Here is a 23,083-nt window from a genome sequence, read left to right on the forward strand (position 1 = left end):
TGGTATCGTATCACCGCGTCATATAAACCAAAATAACTGACGAAAGAGGAAATAAAAAAGAAAAGAAAATTATTTTCTTGTTTCTCTCCAAGTAATTGTAATTTGGTCAGAAATTGAAATAACTAAATTTGGTGTCGTGCACGACTCTGACTTCCTTCCCTTTGTTAAAAAACTCCGTTCTTTCACTCGATTTCCGATCTGGCATCTCCGCCACCACTCCTCACCTTCCAGCTGCACCAATGGCAGCAACACTGCGCCACCTCACCACCTCCGCTTCCATCTCCGCCGTCCTCCTCCTGATCTTCTTAGAGATGGAGCTTTTGTGTCTGGTCACGTCCAATCCCAGCACCCCTGCCCTCATTCTCCACTCACTCCCAGCCATGGTCTTACCTCTCTACCACTCCACTCCAAATTCGTCGTCCCGGACGTCATCGTCGTCCAATCCCCGGCGCCTCCTTGGGAGATCGGAGTCCATCAGCCGCCCCAACGCCCGCATGAGCCTCTACGACGATCTCCTACGCAATGGGTACGCTAAAATTTTCCTTGTAATATTCGGAATGAGTTTGTGATTGGTAGTATTTGGATTGGGATTGAAATTTGTGTGGTGGTGGTGGCCGCGGTGGAGACAGGTACTATACGACGCGGCTTTGGATCGGAACGCCGCCGCAGAAGTTTGCGCTAATTGTGGATACTGGGAGCACTGTGACCTATGTGCCTTGCTCTTCTTGCGAACAGTGTGGCAGACACCAGGTAATTTTGTGCTGCATGACATTCTTCATCTACTACCGAATCTGAATGTGTAAACATGGCGATGCGAAATAGGAATGTTGGGATAGAGTTGATTTCGAAACCGCATGTTGGGATAGAGTAGCTAGCTACATTGTGAGGCTGGGATCAGATCTCCTTAGTTTTACACCGAGTAATGGGGCTAATGTAAATCATGCTCACCTTGTTAACGAAAAGAAACATATACCAAGATGTTATAATCACGGGAAAAACTAGAACCAAGACTCACCGGGAAATTTTGGATGAAGGCAGTCGATCATGTTCACTCTATAACTGAAAACAATAGTTGGATTAACAACCTTTAGGTTGGTTATTTCTGTTTACCACAAAACTTTCCTCAACACTAAGTACTTTTGTGTGCAGAGGAAACTTGGTAGATTTCAGGTTGTAACTATATTATTGTTTTGTTTTTAACCTTCGATCAGGACCCCAAGTTCGATCCAGAAGGCTCAAACACTTACCAAGCTGTCAAATGCAACATAGATTGCACTTGCGATAATGAGAGGGTGAATTGTATTTATGAGAGGCAATATGCCGAAATGAGTAGTAGCAGTGGGGTGCTTGGTGAGGATCTTATATCCTTTGGCGATCAAAGTGAACTACCACCTCAACGTGCAGTTTTCGGTTGTGAAAATTTTGAAACTGGTGATCTTTACAGCCAGCCTGCTGATGGCATAATGGGATTGGGCCGTGGCGATCTGAGTGTGGTCGACCAACTTGTTGATAAAAGCGTAATAAGTGATTCTTTCTCATTATGTTATGGTGGAATGGACATTGGTGGAGGTGCAATGGTTCTTGGTGGGTTTTCAGCCCCGTCAGACATGGTCTTCACTCGTTCAAACCCAGTACGAAGGTGTGTGGTTTAGAAAAATTTCTTACATAGACTGCAACATGTCCAATTTCCTAAAAAAAATACAATCTATACATCTCACACATTTACTCTAGTTTCGGGATGGCAACAGTCCATACTACAATATTGATTTGAAGGAGATGCATGTTGCGGGAAAGCGATTGCCTTTGGATCCAAGTGTCTTTGACAGAAAACATGGAACAGTCTTGGACAGTGGTACAACATATGCATACCTACCAGAAGCAGCATTTCTGGCATTTAAGGATGCTGTAAGATTTTCTTTTGCCCTTATTAATTACCCTTCAGATTACATTTTGACTTAATTTTCGCACATGACCATATAATTAAATATTTTTGCTTATCCTCAATCTTTTACATGATACCTTGCAAATATTTCTAAATGATAATGATTGCAAACCTCTTTTTAAACTTTGAGTTGGTGAACATTTGGTCAACTAGAACTGACAGAGAGGATGATCTTGTCCGAGTTAAAGGAAATAATTATTATGTATGATCAACCCAAAACTCCGTTATATTTTAATTGTAGTTTGGGTGGAATACTTGCACTTCTTCATTTGAAATGAATCTTAGCATTTGAAACACTTTGGTTTCCCAGAAAATCCCTCTGTGTTTATTTTTGGCTGATTGCAGGTTTAGTTATCTTGTATTTCATCCTATTATTTAATTTCTTCTTTCATTGAGTGCAGATCATGAAGGAGCTTAATTCCCTCAAGCAAATCCCTGGCCCTGATCCAAATTTTAATGATATATGCTTTTCCACTGCTGGAAGGTATCATACAGTACTAGGTTTAATTGGTTGTTCAGATAAATTAATTGCCTTTTTCTAGTGGAAACCAAATGATAAGAAACCCTATTGAAGCCACAATTGCAAAATCCACATTTTTGCAATTAAATCGTGAGTAATGTCCGACCAATAAATGCTCAAGTTTCTTTCTAATGATTTCTCAATGTTGATTTAGTGCTGTCTCCCACCCATCAGACACCTTTCCAAAAGTTGACATGATATTTGGCAATGGCGAGAAGTTGACTCTATCTCCTGAAAATTATTTATTCAGGGTAAGTGATTGAACTTAAAAGCTCTCCCCCTTTCTGAATTATGAATATAATGTTTTCGCAAATGTAAACACAACATGTAACTTTTTATGTTTTATAGAACTTTGTGATTGTCTGTTGGTTATGTCACTAATTAATTGTTTTTCTACTGTGTTATATCATTATCATTAATGAAGCATTCAAAGGTCCATGGTGCATACTGCCTGGGGATTTTTCAAAATGGAAAGGATCCAACTACTCTTTTAGGAGGTATATGCTTTAGAAAGGTCCATAATTCTTCGTCCCACTTGTATATGTGTTCGTGTACATGTATTGCCCTGTTTCATGTTATATCAATCGTTTAGGTTAGGTTTTGCAATAGTTTCAATTAATTTTGTCGTACAATATCATTTTCTTGATAGGAATTGTTGTCCGCAATACTCTTGTAATGTATGACCGTGCGCATTCCAAGATTGGTTTCTGGAAAACCAATTGTTCAGAGTTGTGGGAAAGACTTAATGAATCTGTTTCGCCTCTACCAATGCCTCCTGCTTCAGATGAAAAGAATTCAACTAGAGAAGCTCCAACTGGAGCACCACCTTATGTACTTCCAGGTAGTTTAGACTTGCGACCTTTTGAGTAGCTTTTATGCTACATTTCTCTAGCTTTATATCATTCTCATCGTGGAAGTTATTTAGGTGAATTTATCCTGTTACCCAAATCATTCATTGGAAAACGAGACAGAATTGAAAATTATATTTTTGTGGACACTCTGCTCTACCTAAGGTTTATTTTTGGACCGTCTGTTAACTGTTTCTAATTATTTTTGTATCAACACGAATTGTATTTTGCACTGCACGGTTTTTGGACAAGAAACAACATCTATTTGCAACCCCTTTTTTGTTTTATTTTTTAAGACAATTGAATTACAATACCTGTTAACCTTGATGAATCAGGTGAACAGGAAGTTGGAAAAATAACATTTGATATGTCTTTGAACATCAGCTACTCTGATCTGAAGCCCCACATTACAGAACTAGCTGAATACATAGCTCAGGAATTAGAAGTTAACACATCACAGGTCTGGCAAAAAACCATATGCGAACGTTCAATTGATATTTGCTTTATACTTTTTGACAAACAGTTCAAATTCAATACTATGCACTGATATATCTGTTCATAATGAAGTTTTATAGCTTAAGTTTTCAATTTCGAATTGATGATTTCAGGTCCATTTGTTGAAGTTTACTACCAGTGGAAATGATTCCCTTGTTAAATGGGCCATATTTCCTGCAGCTTCTACCGACAGTATTTCTAATACAACTGGGCTGGTAAGTTTCCCCTGATGAATTGCAGCTAGTGACTGTGCCACTACCGAGGTTTATAACTGTTTGCAAGCTTGATGATCTGTTCTGCCTGCAGGATATAATTTCCAAGCTTTCCGAACATCGTTTGAAGTTTCCTGTTATGTTTGGAACTTATGAATTGCTCAGATGGCATGTTGAGCCTAAGGACAAAAGGTACGTGATATTTTTCACTTTCTAAGATACTTTTTATCTGTGATCACATTATTTCTTTATTTGATTCTTTCCCCTTCTATACAATAATCAAAACAGAGTCTCTAAAATCAGTGTTGGCATATGGATAACGAATTAGCTGGCATATAGATAACGAATTAGCAATCTATATACAGATCACGGTATAATAAGTAGGCTCTTTGGTAATATTTAATATTTTGTTCTTCCCGAAATTGAACAGGTCATGGTGGCAGCGAAGTTATCTGGTGGTTTTATCAATTTTAGGAATTCTAGTTATTGCATTAGCAGCTGTTGGATTTTGGTTTATATGGAGACATCGCCAACGGACAGCCAATCCCTACAAGCCTGTCAATGTTGCCGTTCCAGAGCAAGAACTCCAGCCTCTATGAAAATCCGAGAGCTGTCCTTGCTCGTGGCTGATGGCATGGCACGTCTGCCATTTGCATTTTGATTCCCATGATAACCGAAACCAAAATTCTGGAATCACAATTACTCGATTGATCAAGATTCTTGCTCCATGTGACGAATCATTCTTTGCAATGCCCATAAAACCCAGATATTAGAGAGAGAGAGAGGTATAGGTAGAACAGCTACTCACACTTTGGTTCTGTAAACATCATTGAATTAGTATGTGAATCAAAAGTTTACTGAATAAGGTCCTTTTTCGAGCAGTTTAAATTATTGTTCTTGTTCTGTTCATTTCTTCCGGGTACCTGCTAGCGATACATATAGGTATTAGCGCCTTCATCAGGCATCAATAACAAATTTTCCTTTTTGTTTAGATGAGATGTGTCAAGAACTCAAAAGAGTAACGAGTGGATTATATTTGCTAACCATATTATCTGATCACATTTTCCGTCCAGCTAATACATTTGTGCTTTTTGCCATGCCGTTACATGTGACTCTGATTAGCCCTTGGTTTGTAGATGTTGCCTTTAATCCCACTTTACAGGTATAGATGATGATGATCCATGTGTTTTTTTTTTTAATTTTGGTAAATTGAACGAGAAAAACTTAGATGTCACAGGTGTATAACAATATTGTCTCGAAAACTCGTGCGAGGAGAAAGAGAGAGACATGGATGGTATGCATGTGGGTCTCAATCGATTCCACCTCCTTTTGAGAGAGTTGGTGAAGCGCAGCCTTACTCAATACTCTCTTCATGAGAATCAGTGAACACTTAAATTGGAACGAGTCAACAAAAAACGAAGTTGTTGGAAGCGACTTCAGAGAAATAAAATAGGAAGAATGCCCAATTCAAAGTCGATATTTTTGAGGGCGGTCTCTAATTAACGTCTCTCTATCTTGTACCGCGAAAAAGGTAATGCTAGGAATACTAAATTTTTAAAATTAAATTTTCAAACCGAATGACGTGATGGTTGATAAAGTCCCAATGGCCGTTAAAGTATTAAGCACTGGGTGCCTTTCAAAAAAGTCAAAGATGTTGTAAACATTCCTAGTTTAAGTATGATTGTGTAAATCCTAGATAAGATTTGATTCTAGTTATCCTTTCCTATTACAACTTGTATTACTTGGAGGAGAAGGAATATCTTCTCTCCCTTTACTACTATAAATAAAGGCACAATGTAGGAGGGATAACAACACACACATTCCCCTACAATTCTACAAACACACATCTCTCTCCTCTCTCTCTCTGCCGCCGGCCCTAGTCCCTCTGTCAGATAAAATAGACCACAACACGTTATCAGCACGCTCCTACCGCTGCACTTAGGAATCTGACGTTGGAGATTTTTTCTGCATCAAACCAGTTCATCCATATCATCACGCAATCAGGTTCTTTCCAAACAACGGCTTTTAACTCGATATTTTGCAAACCCTGATAGCATGAACATTCACCATGATGCATGACCCAACTTTACGTTTAACGTATTTTAGATTCTACATAAATTGTGTATGCTTCATCATCAAAATTGCTACAATTATGTGAATTTGATATTTGCCATGAATTGAATCTTACATATGTACATGCATTGAAACTATTATTTGCATATGCATCAAAGTAAATATGTGATTCATTGAATTATATATGCATCTAAAAAAAAAAAAAAAGTTTCTGGGCTCGCCTGGAACGGCCCGGGAAAAAAAAAAAAAAAAAAAAAAATTCTGGTCTCGCCTAGAACGGCCAGAGAAAAAAAAAAAAAAAAATTTTAGGGCTGCACACAGCAGCCCATTCCCCTCTTCTCACCCCGTGGGCCTATAATCCCACCCAAGGGTCCTCGGCCTATATTTTTAGGCCCCGAGATTTTATTATTTAATTTTTTTTAAATAATATGGGTTTTTATATTTTCACCCACATTTTAATTTGGCCCCGAAGACCAAAAATAAATTAATTCACTTATCATTATACAATATTTCTGCATATATTATTTGCATATTTGTTTGCATATATATTTGTGTTTGCCTGCAGGAATATATGAACCTGAAGTTCATAATTACTTTGAAACCCGAAGTTTCTTATACACATGCCTTGTTTGAAAACCCGAAGTTTTCACTTAAATATATCACCCATGAAAATCCGAAGTTTTTCATGCAAAATTAAACCAATACATGTCTATTAGAACCTGTATGTTCTACTCCTATGTGAATGGATTGATTTTTCTCCATTACACTAACCACATCTTGTCCATCTATTTTGTGATAGGAACATGTCGAACTTGAACAAACTCGACTTCACCGCTTTGGAGGTTTCTGGAAGGAACTACCTCAAGTGGGTTCAAGATGTGAAGCTCCACCTCACTGCAAAGAACTTACGTCCTGCTATTGCAGAAGCAACAGATAAACCTGTTGGCGAGGCTGAAAAAGCCACTGCTATGATCTTCATTCGAAGACATATCCATGACGCTCTACAAACTGAGTACCTTGCTGAGGAGGATCCACGTGCATTATGGGTCGCTTTGGCTGATCGTTTCGATCACCAAAAGGACATATTCTTGCCTGAAGCAAGACACGACTGGCAGCACTTGCGCTTCCAAGACTTTAAGTCTGTGAATGAATATAATTATGAAGTTTGTCGAATCCGATCACTTCTCAAGTTTTGCAATGAAACTTTGACTGAAGAGGATCTCCTGGAGAAGACCTACTCGACCTTCTCTGCTTCTAATATTGTCCTGCAGCAACAATATAGAGCTCAGAAGTTCACTAAGTTCTCGGATTTGATCTCTGTTTTACTTCTTGCTGAAAAGCAGAACCAGCTGTTGATGAAGAATCATCAAGCTCGACCTACTGGGGCTACTGCTGTGCCTGAAGCACATTATAGCACTAATCAGCACCCAAAACGCCAAAAGAGGAGTGGTAAGGGCGGCCAGAAGCCATCCCACCAAGGTCAACAGAGCCAAGGCCCATCCAAGGGAGGAAACAAAGCCCAGAAGCGCCCAAACCTCGCTCCCAAGGCCCCGAACTTCAAGAATAAGGGCAAAGCACCTGCCACAATGAATGACGATATGTGCTATCGTTGTGGTTCCAAGGACCATTGGTCCCGTATTTGCCGTGCTCCCAAGAAGGTTGTGGATGCATATCATTCTCGTCGTACGAAGTTTGAATCAAACTTCCTGCAAGTGGACGAACCGGAGACTACAAAGATGGAGGTTTCTGATTTTCAGGAGGATACCACTCCTATGGAAGATTAGAATCTTAGACATAGACTTATTTTTCAGTTAAAATAAGACAATTGGGGCCGAATTCCACCTAGTGGCCGAACCCCACCTTGTTTTTTGGTTGATTTTGAACAATTTTCCTTTATGTTTTGGATTATTAGTTGGCGATTTATTTTGGATATTAAGTTTTTTCCTTGAATAAATGAAATTATTTCGAATTGATACTTGTTTTTATAAACTTTTATGCATGTGACCGATTCAAATTAATTTTTCATTCTAGGTATGACTAGTGGGAAAGTTAGTTGTCTGGCAGATAGTGCAACCACGCATACTGTTTTGCGTGAACGCATCTATTTCACTATCTTCGTACCTAAGAATGCACCTCTGACAACCCTCTCAGGCCCATCCAACCTGATCGAAGGATACGGTAAGGCACGTATAATGTTGTCCAATGGTACAATCTTGACCATTGCTGAGGCACTCTATTCTCCACGTTTCGGAAGAACGTTACTAAGTTTCAAGGACATTAGAGATAACAATTACCACGCTGAAACCCACGTAGAAAACGGAGTTGAATTTTTGTGCGTAACTTCCTACGAATATGGCCAGAAGCGTATTCTAGAGAAGATGGAGCGTAACCCGAGTGGTCTGTATACTACGACCATACGCCCCATAGAATGCCACTATGTGGCCGGCCCTACCACAGGGACCGCGCACGAAATTACACTTTGGCATGATCGTTTGGGACATCCTGGACGAATAGCGATGCGTCGTATCCTCAAAACTTCACACGGGCATCCACTAACCCGAAGCTTAGGTTCGATCCATGAAATTGCATGCCAAACATGTTCTATGGGAAAGCTTATTACTAAGCCTTCTTATGACAAGATTCGTTCGAATCCTCCCATTTTTCTACAACGGATTCAGGGGGACATTTGTGGACCGATTCAACCTCCCTGCGGACCATTTAGATATTTTATGGTTTTGGTTGACGCTTCTACACGTTGGTCACACGTGTGCTTGTTGTCCACAAAGAACGCTGCATTCTCCAAACTGTTGGCTCAGGTTATCAAGCTCAGGGCTCACCACCCTGATTATCCGATCAAATCTATTCGATTGGATAATGCTGGAGAATTCACATCTAAAACTTTTGATGACTATTGCATGTCGGTTGGGGTTGAAGTTGAACATCCTGTACCCCATGTTCACACCCAGAACGGCCTGGCAGAGGCTTTCATTAAGCGTTTACAAATGATTGCTCGATCGTTGGTCATACGTACCAAGCTCCCGATCGCTGCTTGGGGCCATGCAATATTGCACGCAACAAAGTTGGTCCGCCTGAGGCCTGTTGCGACACAACCATTTAGTGCCCTTCAGTTGGTCACCGGATGCGAACCCGACATATCGCATCTGCGCGTTTTTGGTTGTGCGGTCTATGTGCTGATCTCGCCGCCCTTACGTACAAAAATGGGGCCTCAGCGAAGGATGGGAATCTATGTCGGATATGATTCTCCTTCGATTATTCGTTACTTAGAACCTTTGACAGGCGATCTGTTTACCGCTCGTTTCGCGGATTGTCACTTCTATGAGACAGTCTTCCCGTCGTTAGGGGGAGATAAAAACGTCAACGTTCCTAATGAACGACGCGAATTATCGTGGACGACTCCCACTTTGTCTCATTTAGATCCCCGCACCGCTCAGTCTGAAGCTGAAGTGCAGCGCATATTAGATCTCCAGAGCATAGCTCAGAGCATGCCAAATGCTTTCACCGATCTAGCGCGCGTGACAAGATCACATATTCCAGCTGCGAATACGCCTGTAAAGATGGATGTACCAAATGTACGACGGACTACCCTCCTGGAAGCCCGGGACGCCAATTCTGGTGATCCACGTACATTAGCGGCTAGCCAATCATCTGCCCCTACACAAAAGCGTGGCAGACCCCTTGGTTCAAAGGATTCACACCCCCGAAAGAGGAAAACCACGGCACAAGGTCCTGAAGAGCCTACCGTGAATCCGACTATCGCTTACTCATTTTACCCAACTCATGAGGAAATTCTAGATTATGGAAGCGTCCTTGAAGAGACGAATCCTCCTCCCGAGAATCGTGAGATTTCGGTCTATTATGCTAGCTTAGATGATGTGTGGCGTAGAAATGAGATGATTGTCGACGATGCATTAGCATTTGCAGTAGCTACTGAGATCATGTTGAGCGATGACATTGAACCGCGTTCCGTTGATGAATGTCGACGTAGAGCTGATTGGTCAAACTGGAAACAAGCAATCCAAGTCGAACTTGATTCACTTGCGAAACGTAAGGTGTTTGGACCTGTAGTTCCTACTCCTCCACATGTGAAGCCCGTTGGCTACAAGTGGGTTTTCGTTCGGAAGCGTAATGAGAAGAACGAAATTGTGCGTTACAAAGCTCGTCTTGTAGCACAAGGTTTCTCACAACGCCCCGGGATTGACTATGACGAAACTTACTCACCCGTTATGGATGTGATTACTTTTCGATACCTTATCAGTTTGGTAGTTTCCGAAAAACTGGATATGCAGCTGATGGACGTAGTAACCGCGTATCTCTATGGGGATCTAGATACGGAAATTTATATGAAAGTTCCCGAAGGACTTACATTGACTGGTTCAAATATTTCCAAACCCCGGAACACGCTCTCAATTCGGCTGAGGCGTTCACTATACGGTTTGAAACAATCCGGAAGAATGTGGTATAACCGTTTAAGTGAGTATTTGACTAGTCAGGGATATGTGAATAACGAACTATGCCCTTGTGTGTTCATTAAGAAGTCACATTCCGGATTTGCGATTGTTGCAGTATATGTCGATGACATGAATCTCATCGGAACTCCTGAAGAGCTCGCGAGAACTGCTTCGCACCTGAAGTCGGAATTTGAGATGAAAGATCTAGGTAAGACTCGATACTGTCTCGGTCTCGAGATAGAGCATTGTTCGGATGGAATCCTAGTACATCAATCGAACTACACCCAGAAGGTGTTGCGTCATTTTAATGAGGATAAAGCGAAGTCTTCGAGTACTCCTATGGTCGTTCGTACGCTATATGCAAAGCGAGATCCCTTCCGTCCGAAGGAGGATGATGAAGAGATTTTGGAGCCTGAAGTTCCTTATCTAAGTGCGATAGGCGCTTTATTGTACTTAGCTCAATGCACTAGACCCGACATCTCCTTCGCTGTTAATCTTTTGGCAAGATACAGCAATGCACCAACACGCAGACATTGGACTGGCGTGAAAGACATCTTCCGTTACCTTAAGGGTACTACGGATTTGGGCTTATTCTATCCCTACGAATCCTCGAGTGATGCCGCACCCTATGATCATCGGGTTGATTCTCGCCTTGTTGGTTATGCCGACGCTGGATACTTATCTGATCCGCACAAGGCGCGTTCTCAAACGGGTTATGTCTTTACCGTTGGAGGCACCGCAATATCTTGGAGGTCAACTAAACAGACCTTAGTTGCCACTTCGTCTAACCATGCTGAAATTCTTGCCTTACATGAAGCAACTCGGGAATGCTTTTGGTTGAGAGCAGTAGTGGGCCATATTCGAAGCTCCTGTGATCTTCATCCCGCCGTTAATGCCCCGACGACGATTTTTGAAGACAACGCAGCTTGCATCGAACAGCTCAAGAAGGGTTACATCAAAGGAGACAACACCAAGCATATTGCGCCGAAGTTCTTCTTTACACATCAACAACAAGAGCATCAGAAGATTGAAGTCACGCAAATCCGATCACAAGACAATCTGGCCGACCTCTTCACCAAATCACTACCGAAGGCGACGTTTCAGAAGCTTGTTCATGGAATTGGTATGCGTAAACTTTCTGAGTTGTAACTTTGCTATTTCTCTTTGGAATTATGTCAAACTCAGGGGGAGTATCTTCTAGATACTTGCTTGATCTTAATGTACTCTTTTTCCCTACGATTAGGAGCATTTTTCCCACTGGGTTTTTGCTACCTAACTAGGTTTTAACGAGGCACCCACCTTGGGCTGGTCATATCCCTGATGACGTCCTGTAGACGTTTCTTTTGACTTTGCATTTCTCACGCATTTTTCCTTAGACTATGGATTTTGTCCCTACTTGGGTTTTTGCCATAGCCTTAGGGTTTTTTAGTGAGACTTACTACTTATGCAAGTTCCTACCTTATTGAGAATAAGCGTTGTTCCTTGGAATCAATGCCGACGAGTCGACTTCCTCAACTTCTGCATGATGCTGAATCTACCTTGAGTATTTACCCACTCAAGGGGGAGTGTTGTAAACATTCCTAGTTTAAGTATGATTGTGTAAATCCTAGATAAGATTTGATTCTAGTTATCCTTTCCTATTACAACTTGTATTACTTGGAGGAGAAGGAATATCTTCTCTCCCTTTACTACTATAAATAAAGGCACAATGTAGGAGGGATAACAACACACACATTCCCCTACAATTCTACAAACACACATCTCTCTCCTCTCTCTCTCTGCCGCCGGCCCTAGTCCCTCTGTCAGATAAAATAGACCACAACAAAAGACACGAATATTTGATATTTCTCGTCCAATTTTGGAAATCAATCTGCTTCTAATTTGAGTCAACTGGGGACGGTGGCTTCTCAGAGACCCAAACTCTCTGGTAGCTATTGTCCTTAAGACAAAATTACTTTTCAATGGAGAGATTTTTCAGTGTGATCGTAATACATAGTAGTACACTATATATTACTATACAAATGGTGAAATATGTGTGCTAAAAAAATTAATAACTTTAAAAAATAAAATGTCTCACCACTTATATAAAAACATATGGTGTAATACCCGTATTCCGATCACAATGAAAAATTTCTCATTTCCAACGTCGTCGTTTTTTAATGCTCCTCTAAAACCAAACACGTCGTATTGCTGAAAATGGATCTATTATTTACGCTACAGAAATTTTAGTTAGAGGATCGAAATGGTTAGATCGGTCGTGGAGATTTGGTTAATATTTAGGAGAATCGTTGGATTCCTCTGCCTTGATCATTTCGCATCTTCACTCCAAAGCTAGTAAGTTGTGATCTAGCATTGGTCAAGGAGTTGATTGATGATTCCTCTCGGACTTGGAATATAAATCTCCTTCAGTCACTCCTCTTTCATATTGATTCGATTCGTTCAATTCCCCTCAGCCTTAGACTAGATTGATTATATGACCATGACAAAATTGGTATATTTACAGTCAAAAGCGCATACCAAGTGGCCTGAGGGCGGCGTTGTCCAATTATTATAGAATGTGAAAACTGTGTAACAACAAAATCTTTGAAAGCGTCGTATTGAAGTTGATCAATCGTGAGTTCAAATGAGAAGACTATTCATCTGATTTTGTCTTTCACTAATAAAATGAAAATTATTAAAGTACAAATAAAAAAACATATATAAATATAAAATTACGATGCTTACAAATTAGAATGAAAGCAAATGAAAAAAAATATAAAATTACAGGTACTTAGACTAGGGTTAGAAAGAGTATAACAAAAAAGCCTTAAAGACTATAGGCAATATACACATATTTTAAAGGTTATAGGCAATATTATATATATATATATTAAATCTACATTATCAGGGTTTACAAAAATCAAAGAGGGGCCATGGCCACTGCTGGCCCCATTGATGGCAGTCCGCCCTGTATAAGGATAACTACTTTTAATTAATTGAGTTACAAATTATTAGTGATCATTTTATATCATAATTTAGTAAAACAGAAAAATACACTACATAAAATGAAATCCAAATTAAACCATCTCTTAAACGTTACCCATCTTGTATTTTTAGTTAAAACTTTTATGTTTACATGATATATTTAATTTGATATTTGATTATATAGGTTGTACGGTTGTATCATTTGAGTTTAATATCTGGATTACAAATAATGCGTAATCGTCATTTAAAAATAATTCCTATAAGGAAATGACTTATATGTCTTAATTCTTTTTTCTCTCTTCACTTTTGTTTTTGGGTTCTTCTAACCCGTTTCTGAAAATTTGCCAATATTGTCAATCTAGATTTTGTTCAAATTGATTAAAAAAGCCCTTTTATGATGAAATTTTGGTGTTCGAATATGTGGAGTTCTATTCAAATTGATCATTTATATATATTAACCAAATCCGCAATTTAGTAAGAACAATAACAATGCACCCAAACTAAAGGAAAAAGAAATAAGGAGAAAAAAAAAAACCCTTACCAGTTAAGGATAGTTTTGCCATTTTTAGTTTTCTTAAAACGCTTTTCCATTTCCTTTTTTGGATTTGACAAAATGGTTTGTTTCTAAAAACAATTTCCAAAACACAAAAAAATTGTAAACGGTAACGGCCGCCCGCGTAAGAGGAAAGCCGGCCCTTCTGGCGGCTACCGAATTTCAGTCAAAGAAAATTCGTCACTGGCAAATCGAAAAAAATAAAATAAAAATTAGGATCGTAGTTTAAATTTAAAATTTAAATTTGTTTTTAAATTTGTTCCTTCTGGGGTAATAATTATTTAAATTTGTTTTTAATGGAAATTAAATCTAAAATTTTTCAATTAAAAATAAAATAAAAAGTTATTGAATCGTAGTTTTAAATGACTACAGTGCACTTGTTTAATTAAAAAAATAAATAAAAATTAGGAGCATCAGATGCTACGTAACAGTTTAGAAAAGCCCCAGCAACTGTACTATTACTATTAAACTATATTCTTCAATTCCCAAACACAATAATAATATACTATAAAAAATAAATTAATTAAAAAGGTACAAAAACTCTCTCAGGAAAAAAAAAAAATCATCCAAGCAGGAGACGTGGGAAACTTCCAGTAGCTGTTCTCTCCAGGAGTGGGGTTTTGGAAAGGAAAAGAAGGAACAAGGATTTCCCACAACGACGTTTCACTGGCTGTATGCTTCTGCGTTTTGGCCGAATCCAGGTACAATTTTATCTGTTCATCTCTTCAGCTTGATCCAGCTAGGGTTTTTTAATTCAAGTTTTACTCTCTGCCCCTTTTTTATTTGTTTGACTGATTGTGTCTACATTTGGAGTTCAAAATTTGATCATTCTGCTTTGGTTGGACTGTGTTTTCAGTTCTGGCACTCAAATCGCTTTCTGGGTTTAATGCTTGTGTGCAAATTTTGAATTTTGCACATCAGAAATGTTTTTATCTTCCCAATTTTCAAATTAGTGATTGTATGTGTGGTTTGGTTTTATAAGCTGAATGGTTGCGGTTTTTCGATATGATGAAAATCAATGTTTGAGACAGAGAAGACAGAAATGGGAATTGGTAATGTGTATTGAGATGGATAAGTGGTGTACTTGAATTGGATTGGGTGGGTTTATGATTTTTGAGGTCTTTTGCATTTGGATCATAGTTATTAATTTGGGCAAGGCGTTATCAGAGGCAGGAAGCGGGAGGCTTGGTTTAGATTTGTAGTCAGGAACTGTAACGAACTAATAAATTTCAAATCAGAATATGATTGTATTCCTTCATGATGTACATTTGTCAGAGTGTAATGGAGCTGAGAAATCTAAACGCCATCATAAAACTAATAAATTTCTTTAACAGCGTGTTTGGATTGAGAAAATAAACCAGAAATTTAATAAAACTTAGGATTTATGAAACGGCATATCCTAATTTCCTTCTATGGATACATAGCAAGGAGATTTATAAGTTCTACGTGAGAAACAAGGAACTTGGCACTTGGAGAGAGGGAGGTCTTGGTTTTTGTTGGGGGGGGGGGGGGTGGTTCATACATCTACCTTCTAGCTAAATAGGTGTCATTTCCAAAACGGATATGGGATTACGACAAAAGTCTGCACCATCACTGCATCCCCAACTTGCCACCAACACTGCAATCTCAATCTCAGTCACCACTATCCTTTCTCCACAGTCGTCAGCGCCCACTCTACTGTTATTGTCACCATGATTAAAACCACCACTTGCATCACTGTCCCCAGCCCGACCTTGCCACCACCTTACTACTTGGACTATCACCAGCATAAATCTCGTTGTTGTCACCGCCGACCATCACCTACATTACCACAGCCACCATCACTACCACTATTTTGTTGATTGCTAGCACCATAAAGATAATCTTTAAGCTTTCTTTTTTAAATCCTATTATGCTTAATAAGTTACCCAAGCGAGAAATTCTACAATTTGAAATCCCATCTTTTTAAGTTTTTGTCATTTTGAAATTTAAACTCCCTCATCCAAATGCACCATAATAGCTTGGTAAAAATAGAAGGAAACTCATATCAATAAATAAGAACACGGAATTACACAACAACCTGCAGTTAATCATTTTCAAATTTTAATTCTGTATTGTATGGTTGGTAAAAACGTGAAGGACAAATAAGAGAGGTAAGAGAAAGGATTGTTGGTGACAGACTAGTTTCATTTGTGGGTATGGAATGAGGAGGAGAGGGAAAATCAGGGTAGACACTTTTGGCCCATACGTGGCATTTCTTATCCACCATTCCGACTGGAAAGGGAAGGAAAGAAGAGAATGCATATCGGAAAGAGATGTTCCTTCATGTTCAATAAAAAAGCTTAGATGAAAAGGATGGTAGGAAATTTGTCAGCATATTAGTTCTGGGGAGAAATTATTTATTGTTTAGGTCCCAAGGCAATTAATAATAAAGATTTAAATTTTCAATAATAGCTTTTAATTGCCCTTTTTTCATATTAGATATGGATCTCATGCTTGGAAGTTTATGGATCTCATAGTTGGAGTGCGGGTTTTTGTTTTTGTCTTTATTTTATTTTATTTTATTTTATTTTTTATAGTGAGTGTTCTTAGGTTTTTATTGGGTTTTAAGTATTCTTTTCGTCATTTTTGTGGTTTGGTTTGGTTTTTGAAGGATCAAAAATGAGAAAGATTGCTTCGGTGTGAAAGTTATATATTTATGGTGAATAAAGGTGCATCCATTCTTTCCTTGTTATTTGAAATCTGTTCATAGGAGTACATTGAAGTTATACTTCGTAGCATGTTCTTCATTAATATGATGACTTTGTTAAGAATCTGCCTGTTTCATCCCTTTAACAAATGTTCCTTCCTTATCATATGCATCAGTTTAATCTCATGGAGGCACATGTCTTGAATGTCATGCCAGCAAGAACGATAGAAAAAATACAAGTGTGGGTTTTATACTAAGAAATCTTAAAACAAGATGGATTAGTGATTTTGTTGGGGTGTAACTTTTTTAAAACAAGTAAATATGCTGCAAGAAACACATTATAATGATTGTTGATAAGAATACATGAACATTATATGGGAGCTAAAGGCATTAGAAAACTTATAGTACCTGCCAATTCAAATACGTTCGAGGCTCTCTCTCTCTCTCTGAGCATGTGTGTTACAACTAGTAATTTGGCAATAATGCAATGGGGCAGAGAACTGACTTCAATTATCCCTTTAGAACAGAAATGTAAAAAAAAATACATACATCTTTTATCTTCCTCAGTATTTAAATAATGAAAGACAGCTTCATTATATGTCTTGATGATCATAGCTCGCTACATCTTCTCTACCCTTTGTGTAATTTCATATTATTTACACTTTAGCTGATTAGGTTACCTAAGTTATTAGGAACCATTGATGAATTATGATTGAGATGAAGCACATGTTTGACATCAACGATGTAAAAATGCATTGATCAAGAGAACAGTGGAAACAGGGTAACCTGATAAAAATTTGCTAACTGTAAATCTGTATGAGTTCAGATTAATTAATTGATTCCAATTTTTAAAAAGGTGAACACTTTTGAATGTAATTGCTCTGTGATATGGTCACTATTATTTTTGAAATATATAATATGTTTGTTTTTCCATTACTTTTCAAGGCTTTTTTTCTACTCCTTTCTGCTGCAAAGAGACTATTTATACTTATTATATGCTAAATTGTTGATGCAGGTGTGATGGAGATATCATTGTTCAAAGCACTTCTTAATAACATCTCCTCTTTTTTCCATTTATCATCTCATGACAACATAAACATTGACCCGGTTTTGAAGTACTACAAAAGAGCTGAAGAGATATTAAAATTGTTGAAGACTGTACTTGATGCCATTGCTGATTCTGAAATAGCTTCTTATGAACTGCTTAATAAGCCATTTGAAGAACTGGGTCAATATGTTGATGAGTTGAGGGAGCAAATTGAAGACTGGCAGCCATTGTTTAGTAAAGTCAATCTTGTAAGTTACTTCTATTCAGTTGTGTTTTGTATTTAGGATGAATGATGTATCTTAGGAAAATTTAAGGTAGATTTGACCTGTCATATTCATAATCCTCACTATAAGTTTCATCGATACTTTTTTTTGGGTAAAGTGATTGATACAAATTTGGTGATTCTCTTGTCTTGTTGCCATATCTGTTCTTCCATGTTTTTCAATACATGAATTTGAAACCACATGTTTTGGGAGGATTATTAGTCTATATGGGATGAAAGAAAATGGCTGAAGAATTTGCATTGTGACATATACAGTAGCAATGGCGGTCTCTTCATTTTCTCATTTATCCTCCCATTTTTAAATCCTTGTCATCAGGTTTACTGATTAGTCTTTTGTTCTGAAAGGGTGTAAGTTTTTCTTTAGAGAGTCTAAGGTTGCTTTAGAAATGTAAGAATTGGAAGCATGTGCAGCCCCAATTCTTAAAGTGATTGATACAAATTTGGTGATTCTCTTGTCTTGTTGCCATATCTGTTCTTCCATGTTTTTCAATACATGAATTTGAAACCACATGTTTTGGGAGGATTATTAGTCTATATGGGATGAAAGAAAATGGCTGAAGAATTTGCATTGTGACATATACAGTAGCAATGGCGGTCTCTTCATTTTCTCATTTATCCTCCCATTTTTAAATCCTTGTCATCAGGTTTGCTGATTAGTCTATTGTTCTGAAAGGATGTAAGTTTTTCTTTAGAGAGTCTAAGGTTGCTGTAGAAATGTAAGAATTGGAAGCATGTGCAGCCCCGATTCTTAAAGTGATTGATACAAATTTGGTGATTCTCTTGTCTTATTGCCATATCTGTTCTTCCATGTTTTTCAATACATGAATTTGAAACCACATGTTTTGGGAGGATTATTAGTCTATATGGGATGAAAGAAAATGGCTGAAGAATTTGCATTGTGACATATACAGTAGCAATGGCGGTCTCTTCATTTTCTCATTTATCCTCCCATTTTTAAATCCTTGTCATCAGGTTTGCTGATTAGTCTATTGTTCTGAAAGGATGTAAGTTTTTCTTTAGAGAGTCTAAGGTTGCTGTAGAAATGTAAGAATTGGAAGCATGTGCAGCCCCGATTCTTAAAGTGATTGATACAAATTTGGTGATTCTCTTGTCTTATTGCCATATCTGTTCTTCCATGTTTTTCAATACATGAATTTGAAACCACATGTTTTGGGAGGATTATTAGTCTATATGGGATGAAAGAAAATGGCTGAAGAATTTGCATTGTGACATATACAGTAGCAATGGCGGTCTCTTCATTTTCTCATTTATCCTCCCATTTTTAAATCCTTGTCATCAGGTTTGCTGATTAGTCTTTTGTTCTGAAAGGATGTAAGTTTTTCTTTAGAGAGTCTAAGGTTGCTTTAGAAATGTAAGAATTGGAAGCATGTGCAGCCCCAATTCTTAAATGGCCATTGCTAATTCTTTTTATTAGTGTCATTTAATGAATTTTACATTGCTTTTTTTGTTTTCCTGACGCCTCTTAGCTTTCTTTAAAGAGTCTAAGGTTGCTTTAGAAATGTAAGAATTGGAAGCATGTGCAGCCCCGGCTCTTACATGCAGCTCCATTGCTAATTCTTTTTATTAGTGTCATTTAATGAATTTTACATTGCTTTTTTTTTTTGGTTTTCCTGACGCCTCTTAGCTTTTATCAAGTTTGAAAGTATGGCATGGACTTAAAAAAAAAATTGTGTTTTATTTAAACATCTTATCCTATGACGTGTAGGTTCTTCAGGTTGAGTCATTGATATCAAAGATTTGGACTTCTGGCCTGGATATCTTTCAACTGTTGAAGGTATCCCCGCAGCATCTTCCTGATGAATTGGGTTCAGCATCTCTTGAGGTAGCAAATGTGTTTATTTCTTACCTGTTCCATTCTGTTTCAGATGGAGCATAACACTAAGTTTCTTCAATTCATTTCTTATTAAAGTACATTAGTTAGATGAGAAGCCATCCACAACAACAACAACAACAAAGCCCTTTCCCACTAAGTGGGGTCGGCTATATGAATCCTAGAACGCCATTGCGCTCGGTTTTGTGTCATGTCCTCCGTTAGATCCAAGTACTCTAAGTCTTTTCTTAGGGTCTCTTCCAAAGTTTTCCTAGGTCTTCCTCTACCCCTTCGGCCCTGAACCTCTATCCCGTAGTCACATCTTCGAACCGGAACGTCAGTAGGCCTTCTTTGCACATGTCCAAACCACCGTAACCGAGTTTCTCTCCTCCTTCCTTCAATTTCGGCTACTCCTACTTTAGATGAGAAGCCATCCGTTGGTAAAATTATTAATGATCTTTCGAATGTGGAGGAAGTAATTTCTAGCGTTTTAGTGAACTTCTGGTATGGGAAAAGTTTTAGATGAGTCCTTTTATGACGTTTGAGACTCACCATGTTTATTTTGCAGCACTGCATACAAAAACTTAAGCACATGGGATATGAACAAATGTCAACTGTCATTAAAGATGCTGTAAACGATCAAGTGGAGGGTGTTGGACCGAGCTCAGAGATCCTAGTGAAAATTGCAGAGGGCCTTAGCTTGAGGTCCAACCAGGAGATTCTTATTGAGGCTGTAGCACTTGAAAAGTTGAAGGAAAATGCTGAACAATCTGAAAAGATTGAGGAAGCAGAGTATATTGAGCATCTGATTTCCCTTGTTACCCGTATGCATGAGCGCCTTATTATGATAAAACAATCCGAGAGCTGCAGCCCCGTTCCAATACCTGCTGATTTCTGCTGCCCCCTCTCTCTGGAGCTGATGACGGATCCAGTGATCGTGGCATCAGGTCAAACCTACGAGAGGACTTTCATCAAGAACTGGATCGGTCTTGGCCTCACTGTTTGTCCAAAGACACGGCAGACTTTGGCTCACACCAATTTGATACCTAATTACACTGTGAAGGCACTAATTGCAAATTGGTGTGAGTCAAACAATGTGAAACTGCCTGATCCCGCTAAGGCAGCACACCTTCTTGGGCAAGCAGAGCCTGGTGCACCAAAGGATTCATCTATTTTTCCTCATTCCAGGGTCAGTCAATCGATGTCACCTGAGTCAACTCGGTCTACTGGTTCGCCCTCGAAGAACTTGTTCTCATCTGGTCCACTGTATCAGGAGAGAAGTTCTCCATTGCATCCTCGTTCTACATCAGAAGGTTCCTTGCCTGGTATAGTTGGAACTAGGCAGGATTTGGATATTGAAAGAATATCACTAGCAAATTCTGAAGACAGGTCTGCCAACTTAGAAGAAAGGAGTATAGATCTAGATAGCCAACACTCTATGTCACCATCTCGAGATGAACTTCCTAATTCTATTGAAGTTGAGCAGTCATCTCAAAGCCATAATAGAACCGCGTCAGCTTCCAGCGTAGTTTCCAATGCCAATTGTAGCCAAGGAACTCAAGTCAATGGCAATGGGGCCTTACAGGTATCGACCAGTCTGTCAGGCTACAGCAGTGATGCTTCTGGGGAGTTGAAATCAGAACCGCAAGCTGTTGCTACCTTGCCCCCCCAACAGAGACAAACTGAGTCGCCAACCAGAATAGTAGAGGCAAGACCTCGAAACCAAATGTGGCGCCGACCATCTAGCTTAATCCCAAGGATAGTTTCTTCTCCACCTATTGAAACAAGACCTGACCTTTCTGAACTTGAAGCCCAAGTTCGTAACCTGGTTGAGGACTTGAAAAGCACTTCACTTGATACACAAAGAGAGGCAACATTTCAATTCCGGATACTTGCCAAGCATAATATGGATAATCGGATTGTTATTGCAAGTAGTGGGGCCATTGGCCTGTTGGTGGATTTGCTCCACTCTGCAGATACAAGAGTTCAGGAGAATGCTGTCACAGCACTTCTTAACTTATCGATCAATGATAACAACAAAACTGCAATTGCTACTGCGAATGCAATTGAACCTCTGATTCATGTCCTTGAGACAGGGAGTGCAGAGGCCAAGGAGAACTCAGCTGCCACTCTCTTCAGCCTTTCGGTGATCGAGGACAACAAGGTTCGCATTGGAAGGTCAGGGGCTATCAGGCCTTTGGTTGATTTATTGGGGAATGGGAGTCCGAGAGGGAGGAAAGATGCAGCCACAGCTTTGTTTAATTTGTCAATTTTTCATGAGAACAAGGGTCGAATTGTTCAAGCTGGTGCTGTTAAGTACCTAGTGGAGTTGATGGACCCAGCGGCTGGAATGGTTGACAAGGCAGTTGCTGTTTTGGCTAATCTTTCAACAATTCCCGAGGGGAGGACAGCAATTGGTCAGGAGGGTGGGATCCCTGTTCTTGTCGAGGTTGTTGAGTTGGGTTCTGCAAGAGGGAAGGAAAATGCAGCTGCTGCTCTATTACAGCTCTGCACATACAGTAATCGATATTGCAGTCAGGTTCTCCAAGAAGGAGCTGTCCCACCATTAGTAGTATTGTCACAATCTGGCACCCCAAGGGCCAAAGAAAAGGTACCCGTGCTTCTTGTAATGTTTGCTTCTCTCACCCCCAGTTTATTTAATTTTACGAATGATGTATTCAATATGGTGTTTCTGATTTTGTTGCAGGCGCAGACGCTCCTTAGCTTCTTCAGAAACCATAGACAGGGTAATGCTGGTAGAGGATAATCAAAATTGTTTGCTGTCAGCCGAGGTTTTGGTTCAGCTTCTATAGATGATGTGTAAATTGGTTGGTGCAAATACCGCGGTTAAAGGATTCATTGTGTGGATTTTAATGTGATTTGTAAAGAAGACGGAAAAACAAACGTTTGATCGAAGATTTGTATGAGTCTGATTTGTAAAATACTTAACTCTCTGAATGTTGGAAGAAACATTCATGCCTCTAACTCTGGTGGTTGGACTGCTTAGGCAAGATGATGATGACAAACGTGTAATTTGAAATTGTTGATGTTATGCCTCCATTTGTCTTTCTTGGCAGCATACACATTGGTATACTACCTTGCGTGGTTTTAGTGATAGTTTCTGGGTGTTTGCGGAGTATTTTGTGCGGCGGTTTTATTTATTTATTCATTTATTTC

At 39.0% G+C, this 23,083-nt stretch overlaps 2 protein-coding genes across 5 annotated transcripts; both read left to right on the top strand.

Moving 5' to 3' along the window:
• Positions 1-103: 103 nt before the first annotated feature.
• LOC126598582 (aspartic proteinase nepenthesin-1-like) lies at positions 104-4,905 on the top strand. The gene is made up of 12 exons (XM_050264954.1): positions 104-526; positions 630-750; positions 1,212-1,639; positions 1,749-1,905; positions 2,344-2,426; positions 2,617-2,713; positions 2,887-2,959; positions 3,112-3,303; positions 3,646-3,770; positions 3,919-4,020; positions 4,112-4,209; positions 4,448-4,905. The coding sequence occupies exons 1-12, from the start codon at positions 240-242 to the stop codon at positions 4,614-4,616; spliced, it is 1,932 nt and encodes a 643-aa protein (XP_050120911.1). The 5' UTR covers positions 104-239; the 3' UTR covers positions 4,617-4,905.
• A 9,684-nt stretch (positions 4,906-14,589) lies between these two features.
• Positions 14,590-23,045, top strand: LOC126590125 (U-box domain-containing protein 4-like). Of its 4 annotated transcripts, none has more exons than XM_050255648.1 (6): positions 14,591-14,777; positions 16,709-16,766; positions 17,760-18,040; positions 19,802-19,918; positions 20,475-22,517; positions 22,614-23,045. In XM_050255648.1, the coding sequence occupies exons 2-6, from the start codon at positions 16,754-16,756 to the stop codon at positions 22,671-22,673; spliced, it is 2,514 nt and encodes an 837-aa protein (XP_050111605.1). In that variant the 5' UTR covers positions 14,591-14,777; positions 16,709-16,753; the 3' UTR covers positions 22,674-23,045. The 4 variants fall into 4 exon arrangements, with proteins under 4 accessions (XP_050111627.1, XP_050111605.1, XP_050111613.1 ...); XM_050255656.1 differs by having other exon boundaries at positions 16,715-16,766; XM_050255670.1 differs by lacking the exon at positions 19,802-19,918 and having other exon boundaries at positions 14,590-14,777.
• Positions 23,046-23,083: the final 38 nt, after the last annotated feature.

The sequence above is a fragment of the Malus sylvestris genome, chromosome 2 (genome assembly GCF_916048215.2).
Source record: "Malus sylvestris chromosome 2, drMalSylv7.2, whole genome shotgun sequence".
In the NCBI taxonomy this organism is placed as follows: domain Eukaryota; kingdom Viridiplantae; phylum Streptophyta; class Magnoliopsida; order Rosales; family Rosaceae; genus Malus; species Malus sylvestris.

Bases quoted from the DNA above. Each gene is read 5' to 3' on its own strand.
- LOC126598582 (XM_050264954.1), top strand. From the start codon at position 240: ATGGCAGCAACACTGCGCCACCTCACCACCTCCGCTTCCATCTCCGCC. The intron at 2,427-2,616 runs GTATCATACAGT...ATGTTGATTTAG, and splicing joins TGCTTTTCCACTGCTGGAAG to TGCTGTCTCCCACCCATCAG. The intron at 4,210-4,447 runs GTACGTGATATT...GAAATTGAACAG, and splicing joins GTTGAGCCTAAGGACAAAAG to GTCATGGTGGCAGCGAAGTT.
- LOC126590125 (XM_050255648.1), top strand. The intron at 18,041-19,801 runs GTAAGTTACTTC...TATGACGTGTAG, and splicing joins TGTTTAGTAAAGTCAATCTT to GTTCTTCAGGTTGAGTCATT. The intron at 19,919-20,474 runs GTAGCAAATGTG...TTTATTTTGCAG, and splicing joins TGGGTTCAGCATCTCTTGAG to CACTGCATACAAAAACTTAA.